The following is a 10,923-nucleotide window of genomic DNA, read 5'->3' on the forward strand; positions in this document are numbered from 1 at the left end:
GCTACTGTCTTCTGGGACTCTTGTCGGGGGAACAGGCAGCATGGAGCCCAGGGTTCACACTGAGGGTCTTAAACAGCCTTCCAGGCCCTTTCTCATCTCAGATTGTAGCAAGCGATGAAGCAGTGGAAAAGACATGCCCAAGAGGCTGGGTGTGGTGGCTCACACCTGCAATCCCAGTGCTTTGGGAGGCTGAAGAGGGAGGATCACTTGAGCCCAGGGGTTCAAGACCACCCTGAGCAATACGGGAAGACCTTGTCTCCATTTAAAGAGAGAGGCCTGAGAAGTAAATGCTGTGGAACGGATGATGCCCAGGAAACCTGCCTGCTCCAAAGCTGGTCTTTGCCTGTTGGTCCTCTGCCCGGGCCCGGCTCCCACAGCCCTTCCTGAGGTTGCGGTACGTACAGGTGGTGATGAGACTCCCATCTGCGATGAGATGGCCCTTGGACCTGGGGAGGTGGAGCCCTTCAAATACAGTCCCAAACCAGGCTGTGAATCCACACAAGCCGTCTGGCTCAGGATGTTTTTCCTATCTGCAGAGTCCATCTGAACCTGAGGGAGAGGCCAGTGTCTCGGCTGGGAAGGAGCAGTGTTGAGACCACAGTGGGCCTCTTTTTTTTTTTTTTTTAAGACAGGGTCTCATTCTGTCGCCTAGGTTGGAATGCAGTGGTGCAATCTCGGCTCCCTACATCCTTCGCCTCCTGGGTTCAAGGGATTCTCGTGCCTCAGCCTCCTGATGCACTACCACACCCAGCAATTTTGTATTTTCAGTAGAGAAATGAAGCTGTCAGTAACTTACCCAGGGCCAACTTAGTTGGGAAGAAATTTAAACAACAGCAATCTGCTCTAAGGCCCACGTGCATTTGCTCCTTGCCACACAGTACCCCACAGCTATAGAACGTGGGGACCAAAGCCTCCTGGACACACAGACCAGGCTGCTTGAAGGAAGGGCCCCACCCTCCTCAGACCCCCAGGCGTGCTCAGCTACACTAACTGGGCCCAATCCTTGATTCTGCCCAACAAGGCCAGCCCCGTGGGCCCTGACCACTCTACTTAACTCCAGAAGCTTAGTAATGAATTCTATCTCCAGAAGCCGGTATCACCTCAGCTCTAAAATAGGAATACTGGTGCTCTAACTGGCCAGCGTTCCCCACTCTAAAATCCTGCAGTAATGAGGAACAGAATACAGATGTGGAGAGCAGCCAAGGCCAGAGGTTTGGCCCCCAAAGGAACCCCATCCAAGCCTCGCTCAGCTGAGGTTTCCTGACAGGAGGGGAAGCTGCCAGCTGAGCTGAGGCCCACATAGGACCGGGCAGGGCACCACTCTGTCCTGAAGGCATGGGTGGGAAGGCAGCACTTCCCCAACTCCAGGACACGGGAACAGACCGTCAGGCTGAAATACGAGAGTCCAAAGCCACACGGTTTATTGAGGGGTGGGGCCAAGTGGGCTCTGGTGGCCAGAGTGGGCTATGTGTCACAGTCCTCGGGGACAGCAGCTGTGATGATGAGGGAGGGCTCCAGGACACCTGGGCCGGTGAAGCTCTCCTCTGCACACAGTCTCTGGCCGGGGAGCTGGGAGGCCAGGCCGCCCTGGGCCAGGGACTCCACAATGACCTCCGCCGAGCCCACCTCCAGCTCTGCAGGCGGCTGCAGCGCCACCACCACCATCTTCTCGTCCTCGATGATCAGGTTGCGGAGCTTGCGCTGCCGCGGGTTGTAGTTCTCCACCCGGTCGTGGATCTCCATGTGCCTCCGCAGGTGGGCCTGGCGGGGAGGGTGAGCTCAGGACTTCGGGGGATCCTAGGGTAGGGGAAGGGGCCCGGGCCCTGGCCTACCTGTCGGGTAAACTTGTAGCCACACTCGGTGCACTCAAACTTCCTCACCCCCTTGTGCCGTCTGACGTGCACACGCAGTTGCTCCACGGCTGCAAGAGGGAGAACGCGGGGGGGGGATCATGCAGGAGCCCCGGGACCCTCGAGGAAACCCAGCAGGAGGTTGGGACAGGCAGCAAGGGAGGGGACCAGTGGTTTACAAGTGCTGCACAGGCCCTGCCAGGCTCTCCAGTGCCACCCAGGGTCACTACTGCACAGGACACCCCTGCCTTCAAAGCAGGTCCACTCTCAACTCTAACCATGTGGGGCACAAAAGAGGTTCACTGGCAAGAAAGGAGCGTTTCCTCCTCAGAGACCCTCCAACTCGGATGAGCAGGAAATGGCTCTCCCAGGGCCGCCCAGGTACCTTTGAAGGTCTTGCCGCATATCTGGCAGAAGTGGGGCCGGCCCTCCTGATGGCGGCTGGCCACGTGCCTCAGGAGGGGCCCCTTCTCAGTGAAGCGCTGTTCACAGAACTCGCAACTGAAGGGCCTTTCCCCGGTGTGGGTGCGGTTGTGCTTGTCCAGGCTGGCTGCAGGCACAAGGCAAGAGCTCAGCCTGTGGCCTTGGCCTCGGGATGGGGAGGCGAGGGGAGGGGCGGGGCGTACCTCACCTTGGGTTCGGAAGGTCTTGCCACAGAGGTGGCACTGGAAGGGCTTCTCACCCGTGTGCGTGCGCAGGTGCATGTTGAGATTGGCCTTTTGGGTGAAGGCGTGGCTGCAGAACTCACATACGTGTGGCCTCTCATTCCTGTTAAGGTGGGGACATGGGGCAGAGGCCATCACCAAGGGAAGTGACCCCCTTGCTCTGCTACAGCTAGGAGCATGCCTGGTGGAAAGAGGACTTGGGCAGTGCTAGGAAAGGGGCACCACCTCCACCCCGAGAGCAGAAGGACAATCTATGAGCAGGAGTCACAGGAAACTAAGGAAGCTCAGAATCTGCCCTGGGGGCACAGAGGCTTGTCTGAGCCTGAAACATCTGCCCCCAGCCTCTCTGCCTGGCATAGCCGCTTGCCCCTCAGGTCCCACTATCCCAGAGAGGCTGTAGGCACTAGATTCAGGGTGGAGGCCAAGGGCACACTCATCTGTGTAAAAGTCAGCAAACTCTGTCTTCCCTGCCGGTGCAAGCCTGGGCTGGCAGCAGGACTGGGCCCCAAGAGAGAACGGGCGACACGCACCTGTGCTTGGCCTTGATGTGCATCTGCAGGCCATTCCGGCTCGAGGCCCGGTGCCCACACTCCTCACACACAAACAGCTTCTCACCACGGTGCTTGAAAGCTTCATGCAGCTGCAGCTCTGTCCGAGACAGGAAGCACTTGGCACAGGTGGGGCACTGCAGGCAGACCAGGCAGGCAGAGGGAGGGACCAGGGCCAGGGTGAGAGCAGGGAAGGGCTGCCTGGGAGACCCACAAGCACCCCCGCACGGAACAGCAGACCCACACGCCCCCCCACCCCCCGAACAACAGAAAGTACATGGCCGGCTGCCCACTCTGGGCACAGCTCACTCTTGCTCATGCCAGCATCAAAGCATGCCCAGCCCTCCCTGTCACTTACTGCATGGGGCTTGGGGGCTCCATGAAGTTTGATCATGTGGCTCTGCAAGTCCTTCTTCTGCATGAACTGCTGGGAGCAGGAGGAACACTGAAAAAGAGGCCCACAGTCACCTCCAGGGCGGCCTGCACCCATGAAACCCTGCCACCCACCCTTGGGCTATAGGGCAGGAACTAGAGGGAGGCCCCGGTGAGATGATTCTGGGAGGACCCCTGATCTGGTGTGAAGGATGGTGCAAAGGAGGGCCCTCAGGGCTCAGCTGCCCAGAGGATGCCAAGCCTGTCCTCCATGGAAAGAAACAAGGGCCTAATAAGGACCTTGGAGGTGAGGCTGCAGACAGTAGCCCTGCCTAGATAAGGGGGCACTGGACAGGCAGGGAAGGCAGGCTCCCTGACAGCTACTGTGAGGGAGGTGCCTGACAGCACCCCACGTAAAGGGCTCAGCAGGAAGGATCCTGGGGCTACCCAACCCTGGCCCTGGAGACAGGCCAAGCCTGACCTTGTAGGGCATCTCCCCTGTGTGAGACACCATGTGCACCCGCAGCTCCATCCTTCGGCGGAATGTCTCCTGGCACACAGAGCATGTGAAGACCTGGCAGTGTGAGGGGCAAGCAGGGCCGGCATCAGCGGGGGCCTCTGCCTATGACAGCAGCCTCTGCCCGGGCTTCCGCTTGCTGCTGGGAAGAGTCTGCCTGGGAAGGGGGGGGACGCTAGGGTGGGAGAGGGCAACACATAACCTGCCTGGCCTGACCATCACTGAGTGCTGCAAGCCCACCACACACCAGGCCCTTCTCAGGCCCTGACAGACTGGGGGCAGGGTCCGAGTGGCCTCACCCACAGTCCCTGGCCCTAGTGGCTGCTGACAGGCCTCTAGGAAGAGTGGGCCTGGGTTTCGGCGGGCCCTGACACAGAAGCCAGCAGTGGGGTTGCTGGGGGTGGCCAGGGGGCCTTTCCCAGCTGCCATCCCCTGTAGCGGCTCCCCTTCTCCAAAGCCAAGGTGGAGGTGGGCCAGAGGCCTAGGAAAGCCAACCCCAAATGCCTCCCACAGAGTCCCTCCTATGCCTGTCCCTTCCGCCCTCAGGACCTGTGTCCCCACCTGTACCAGGGCATGGACCTCATGACATCCAAGGACCCCACAGCTTTCCTGAGTTTACAGTACCCCTCTCAGACAGTCTCCTGGGGCCCTTCCCGGATGGCACGAAGACAGGCCAGTGTGCCCTGCCCACAAGTACCTGGGCCAGCTCCCAAGTACCTGTTCCGAGCGGTTCATGCAATTCCGGGCTTCATGCTCCAGGAGGTTCTCCTTCCGAAAGTAACACTTCCCACATTTGGGACACTCAAAGGGTTTCTCCCCAGTATGTTTCCTGCCAGGAGAAGCCACAGGGGTGGGGGGGCTGAGAGGGTTTCCCATCTCTCCCTCACCCAGGGCCCCCTCTGGGTCCCTTCTAAGGGGAACAAGTGTTCTCAGGTGACACCAGCTGGTTAAGGTGCAGGGACAAGCCCAGAAGCCTCCCCCAGCATGGAGACTCTGCAAGGGAGAGTGCAGTGGCAAGAAGCTCACACAGGTCCTAAGAGGCTGCCATGGATCTGGCCAGCACAGAGGCCGACGGGGAGGCCCAGCTGACCGCATTCTGTCTGAAGGCAGGAACAGATCTTGGGTCCTGACTATTGGAGAAGCAACTCAGTCTTCCCAGAGCTTCAAACCCATGGCCAGATCCTCACCTGACTCCACTGCCCCACCAAGGCCGGCAACAGCTTCTCCCGGGTAGCCAGGGGAGCTGCCCATCTGGTCTCCCCGCTCCGTGACTGCCTCCCCCACAGGTTTCAGTTCAGGAGCCAGAAGGACCTTTAAGTCCGACCTCAGTACCTCTTGGCTCACGTATCCCCAGTGCTTCCCCAATCAGAGAAAGGGCCCAGGAGGCCTATCAGGGCGCAGGCAGCCCTCCCCTTGCCCGCTTCTCTCCCAGGGTGTCGTCTGGCCACCTGGATCAGGCATGTGCCTCCTTGCTGCCTGTCACGCCCCCAGGATCCTCCTACCCCAGCGCCCTGGCTCTTCTCTCTGCCCAGATGCTCCCCAGTCACCCACTTGGTCAACTTCCTCACCTCCTTTGAGTCTTTGCTTAAATCTCACCTTCTCAGTAAGACTCTAGAGACCCTGGCTACTTAAAATCGCAATCGAACCCCACCCACAACTCCCCAACCCCTTGGCCCGCCTCTGCTTTTTCTTCTTCGGCAGCACTTCCTCACCGTCTACTGCAGGCAGATGGACTTATCTGTTACCTGCATTGCCTGGCAAGCAGGTCGGCTGCACAAGGACCTTTGTTTAGTTCCCTTAAATGCATCCCAAGCACCCACAAAGCCTTGCTGGCCACCTGGTAGACTGCTGAATCAATGAACTAAACGAACTCAACCTCAGAGCCCCTGTGCAGCCTGCGACAGCTCCTCCCACCTTCCAGAGGCCAAGCAGCTCTCTCATCCTCTTCCTCTACAGCAACTATCTTCATCCCCCATCAAAATGACTTCATGAAGCCATCCCCTCCCAGTTCTCAGGGCCAGTCCAGCAAGCTGAAGCCCAAGGAAGGGATGGAAACTGCCCCAGAGTCTTACCCCAGCAGAGTACTTGAAAGCAAGCATCCAGCAGTACACAGGCTGCCCCAGGACCCCCCTGACACTGGGGTTATCCCAGCATTCCACTGGCAGCAGCTGCCCTGAACACGGTGCACAGGGACAGTGAACAGGTTTCCCCCTGGCTCCCATTCCAGGTGATTACTAGTGTGCCGCCCAACCTGGCATGGCAAGAAAACACACCATGATAGACTAGTGATGTCTTGACTGGGAGTGGCAGGATTGGAAGGCATGCCACTGGGCCGCCATCCCCACAGGCCTTGCAGGGACTCCAAAGCAGTGCTGCCCAAGGGGATTCTCCACGATGATGGAAATGTGCTATGTCAGCACTGCCCAATTCAGCCACCAGGAGACACGTGGTTCCTCACCACTTCAGATGTGGCTAACGTATCTGAGGAACTGAATTTTTATTTAATTTTAAATTTTAAGTTAAAATAGTCCCTGGGGGCTGGGCACGGTGGCTCACGCCTGTAATCCCAGCACTTTGGGAAGCTAAGGCAGGTGGATCGCAAGGTCAGGAGTTTGAGATCAGCCTGGCCAATATGGTGAAACCCATCACTACTAAAAAGTAAAAAAATGGCTGGGCACGGTGGCTCACGCCTGTAATCCCAGCACTTTGGGAGGCTGAGGCAGGTGGATCACAAGGTCAGGAGTTCGAAACCAGCCTGACCAACATGCTGAAACCCTGTCTCTACTAAACACACACAAAAAAATTAGCCAGGTGTGGTGGCGCGTGCCTGTAATCCCAGCTACTCAGGAGGCTGAGGCAGGAAAATCGCTTGAACCTGGGAGGCAGAGGTTGTAGTGAGCTTAGACGGAGCCACCACACTCCAGCCTGGGCGACAGAGGGGAGACTCCATCTCAAAAAAAAAAAAAAAAAAAAGTAAAACAATTAGCTGGGCGTAGTGGTGCGCACCTGTAGTCCCAGCTACTGAGGAGGCTGAGGCAGGAGAATCGCTTAAACCTGGGAGACAGAAGTTGCAGTGAGCCAAGATCATGCCACTGCACTCCAACCTGGGCGACACAGTGAGACTGTCTCAAAAAAAAAAATAACAGGCTGGGCACAGTGGCTCATGCCTGTAGTCCCAGCACTTTGGGAGGCGGAGGCAGGTGGATCACAAGGTCAGGAGTTCAAGACCAGCCTGGCCAAGATGTTGAAGCCCCATCTCTACTAAAAATACAAATATTAGCCAGGCGTGGTGGCAGGCACCTGTAATCCGAGCTACTCGGGAGGCTGAGACAGGAGAATCGCTTGAACCCAGGAGGCGGAGGTTGCAGTGAGCTGATCTTATGCCACTGCACTCCAGCCTGGCAACAGAGTGAGACTCCGTCCCAAAAAAATAAAATAAAATGAAAAACAACATAGGCTGAGCGTGGTCGCTCACACCTGTAATCCCAGCACTTTGGGAGGCCAAGGCGGGTGGATCACAAGGTCAGGAGATTGAGACCATCATGGCCATCATGGTGAAACCCCGTCTCTACTAAAATACAAAAAATTAGCCGGGTGTGGTGGCACGTGCCTGTAATCCCAGCTATTTGGGAGGCTGAAGCAGAGGAATCACTTGAACCCAGGAGGCAGAGGTTGCACTGAGCTGAGATCACACTACTGCACTCTAGCCTGGTGACAGAGCAAGACTCCAACTCAAAAACAAAAACAAACAAAAAACATAAAATAGCCCCTGGGGGCTGGGCATGGTGGCTCACACCTATAATTCCAGCACTTTGGGAGGCCAGGGTGGGTGGATCGATTGAGCCCAGGAGTTTGAGACCAGCCTGGGCAACAGAGCAAAACCTTGTCTCCACTAAATGTAAAAATAAAAATTGTAATAGCTCCTGGAGTTCCTGGTTACTTTATTGGACGCTGAAGGTTTAGACAAATAGACTTGAATGCCCCACTGACACCCCAGAGTGAACACTTCCCTGGAAACGCAGGTAGCACTGAACCAAGGCTTGGCACTGTGGCCCAAAGCCCACACTGCCAGGCTTCAAGCCCACACTGCCAGGCTTCAGAAACACCTAAGGTTGGGCCCCAGCTCTAGCACAGGGGCCACAGGTTTCTCATTCTGTTAGCAGAGACCAGCTGGAGGTCAAGGTCCACAGTGGGTGGAACCTGTTGACAAGATGTACGCAAACCCATCTCCAACCAGAGTACTCACAGGACAGCGAGGAAGAAGAATCCAACCCAAAGCAGGCTCTCACTTCCTGATTATCAGAGGTGTACCAAGACCAGACACTATGTGGGTCTGAGATGGATCCCCCAGCCCCTACCTCACCCAGAAGTGGGAAGTGCAGGACCCCTCCCCCAACGTGGGAATGGCAGACAGGAAAAGAAAATAGAAAAACAGAACGTTTACCTGTTGTGGACTTTTAGATAATATTTGCTGAGGAACTTTTTATGACATGTGGGGCATTCGACCGGCACCGCTGTACCTTTTCTGTTCTCAGCAGGCTCAGCTGCTAGGGAGCCCGCGCTCAGGGCTGGCTCAGCTGCACAGGGCTTTCGGATTACATTTGACTTCCTCCTGGTCAGCACAGCCTCAGGCTCAGACATGTAATCGCCATCCCCATCGTCCTCCACTTGAACCACCACTTCCCACTAGAGCACAATAGGCAGCAGGAGGGGGTGGTGTCACCAAATGAATCAGCAGGAGTTGTAGGGACCCAGCTCCAGTTCCATCCCAAGCCCCAACCCTGACAAGTCCCTTCATCAGACAAGTTCCTTCAGGGGCCCAAGGCAGAGCATCTGAATCTTGGATTCAGAGGAAAGTGGCTGTGTTTGTGGGGAGCTGGAAGCTCAGCTGGAAACACTGCCCTGGGGAAACACCTGTAACCCTGATGGCTGCCCACTCCTCTCAGGAAGGTGGCAACCATGAACAGCTGGGGCTTGCAGAAAGGTCAGCCTGAGGTCACCAGCTTCCTTTGGAGAAAGCCTGTTCCAAACCGACATTAACAGAGATTGTCTTAAGGTCCACATATATATATTTTTTTTTTTTTTTTTTTTTTTTTTTTTTTGAGACAGGATCTTGCTCTGTCGCCTAGGCTGGAGGGTAGTGGCACCATCTCAGCTCACTGCAACCTCCACTTCCTGGGCTCAAGTGATCCTCCCACCTCACCCTCCCGAGTAGCTAGGACTACAGGTGTGTGCCACCGCACCCGGCTAATTTTTGTATATTCTTTGTACAAATTAGGCCTCGCCATGTTGCCCAGGCTGGTCTCAAACTCCCAAGCTAAAGTGATCCACCCCCCTTGGCCTCCCAAAGTGCTAGGATTACAGGCGTGAGTGAGCCATCACACCCAGCCCAGGGTCCCTATTATACCAAAAAAGTGTCTATTCCCTCTATTTGTCTCCCCAGTCCCAACACCCTGGGCACAGTACCTCATTACTGCCGCCCTGCAGCTGGGCACCTTCAGCCTCTAAGGGCCTTGGGGGCACTTTGCAGTCCTCGGGTTTCTTGTCCTCAGGGGGACAAGGCTTCAAGGCCTGCTTGAGTTTCCCACAGAGGGAGGAGGGGCCCTCACTCTGAGCTGGGGAATGGAGCTGGGGCCTCTGAGGACTATGACTGCCTCTGGGCTCCTGATCCCTGGGGACTAGACCCAGAGTCCTCGAAACTTCCTCTTCTTCCAAGCCTGCCGGCTCCTTGACGTGGCTGTTCACATTCTGGGAGGCAGGGGGCCCCAGCCCACTCTGGCCACCTGCTGCCTGTCCCACTGAAGTTTTGGGCTTGAAGCTCTGGCACAGCTCTACGGCCTCTGGCACTCGCAACTCCCTGGCTGCCAGGAGCACCTGATCCCGGTTCCCTGAGGTGAGAGCGAGGTGACCAGTGTAGAAAAAGTCCAACAAGAGGCCAAAGATCTCAGCGAAGCCAGCAGGGAGGACGACACTGCCCCCTGAGCCATCCCCGTAGAGGCTCTGGAAAAAGTGACTGCAGCAGGCAAGGACACTCCAGTGCGCCTTAAACACCAGGCCCCCCACGTCCAGAGTGGCGTCGCAGTACTGGCCCTTCTCCCGCTGCTTGTTGAGCTCCTGCAGAACCCTCACACTGTGCTGGACGAAGGAGCCGTCCATGGTCTGGAGGGCAGGGAGGCAGAAGTGACACCCCGGCCAGCCTAAGCGAGGGTATGCAAGAGAAAGCCCCTGGAGTCAAGAGAGAGAAACGGGAAGTTGGCCTCTACTCAAATAATCATATTTATCAGCACGAGGGCTTGGGTCAGGGTGAGGGGTGCACGCGGAGGGCTGGAACACACTGACAGCCTGCCGGGGGCCATATTGGATTGGCCAGGGGGGATGCTGATGGGGGGCCAGGGTCGTGAAGAAGGGCCTGGTGAGAAAAATCCAAGTTTGGGGAAAGGAGACATGGGATGAGCGCGAACGGACTGGCCCGGCACAGTGAGAGGATCCTGGACGGCGGAGGGCGGCAGCCGCGGACAGGTGAGCGAAGCCCACGCCGCGCCCACAGGTCCCGAGCGGCCGAGCGGAAGGCAGCCACGGCGGCCCGCAGCCCCTCCCTCCCTCACCCTGCGCCCTCCTCACCCAAGCAGGTCCTCCCTGAGCTGGCCCCACTGGCCACCTGCTCCGTCGCCTCCACAGCCCACGAACCTACTGCCCGGCTATGCGTACCCCGCCGACAGTGCGGAGACTCCACCGTCTCCGCGCCGGACGTGACGTCAAAGCGTGCAGGCCAGGAGGCGCGCCTCGGAAGCGTAGAGCTTCTAGCTCCGGCCCCCGAGGGCGGGGCCCCGCAGAGAACGGCCAATGGGATGCAGGGACGACGCCTTGCCCTGTTCTTTTGGCGCTGGGCCCGCCTCCGGAGTTGCCTAGCAACGTCAACCTGGGTGGTCAGCCTTTTCCAGGCTCTGGGTTCAGACTTGAATCCGTTACAC

At 57.5% G+C, this 10,923-nt stretch overlaps 1 protein-coding gene across 4 annotated transcripts; it reads right to left on the minus strand.

Annotated features, from left to right (window-relative positions):
- Window positions 1–1,396: 1,396 nt before the first annotated feature.
- ZBTB48 (zinc finger and BTB domain containing 48) lies at window positions 1,397–10,825 on the minus strand. Of its 4 annotated transcripts, none has more exons than XM_514341.7 (11): window positions 10,661–10,825; window positions 9,419–10,177; window positions 8,397–8,638; window positions 4,670–4,781; window positions 3,917–4,009; window positions 3,422–3,508; window positions 3,046–3,200; window positions 2,482–2,618; window positions 2,236–2,400; window positions 1,833–1,921; window positions 1,397–1,761 (listed from the first exon to the last, which is right to left on the minus strand). In XM_514341.7, the coding sequence occupies exons 2-11, from the start codon at window positions 10,106–10,108 to the stop codon at window positions 1,465–1,467; spliced, it is 2,067 nt and encodes a 688-aa protein (XP_514341.2). In that variant the 5' UTR covers window positions 10,109–10,177; window positions 10,661–10,825; the 3' UTR covers window positions 1,397–1,464. The 4 variants fall into 4 exon arrangements, with proteins under 4 accessions (XP_514341.2, XP_003307836.1, XP_009445713.1 ...); XM_003307788.5 differs by having other exon boundaries at window positions 10,574–10,716; XM_009447438.4 differs by lacking the exon at window positions 3,917–4,009 and having other exon boundaries at window positions 10,574–10,720.
- Window positions 10,826–10,923: the final 98 nt, after the last annotated feature.

This window comes from Pan troglodytes, chromosome 1 (genome assembly GCF_028858775.2).
Source record: "Pan troglodytes isolate AG18354 chromosome 1, NHGRI_mPanTro3-v2.0_pri, whole genome shotgun sequence".
Lineage (NCBI taxonomy): Eukaryota > Metazoa > Chordata > Mammalia > Primates > Hominidae > Pan > Pan troglodytes.

What these genes read in the sequence shown, in the direction of transcription:
- ZBTB48 (XM_514341.7), bottom strand. Translation starts at nt 10,108, where the DNA reads ATGGACGGCTCCTTCGTCCAGCACAGTGTGAGGGTTCTGCAGGAGCTC. An exon ending in CAGGGGAGATGCCCTACAAG is followed by an intron (nt 3,509 to 3,916) that starts GTCAGGCTTGGC and finishes CCTCTTTTTCAG; the next exon opens with TGTTCCTCCTGCTCCCAGCA. An exon ending in GCTACAAGTTTACCCGACAG is followed by an intron (nt 1,762 to 1,832) that starts GTAGGCCAGGGC and finishes CCTCCCCGCCAG; the next exon opens with GCCCACCTGCGGAGGCACAT.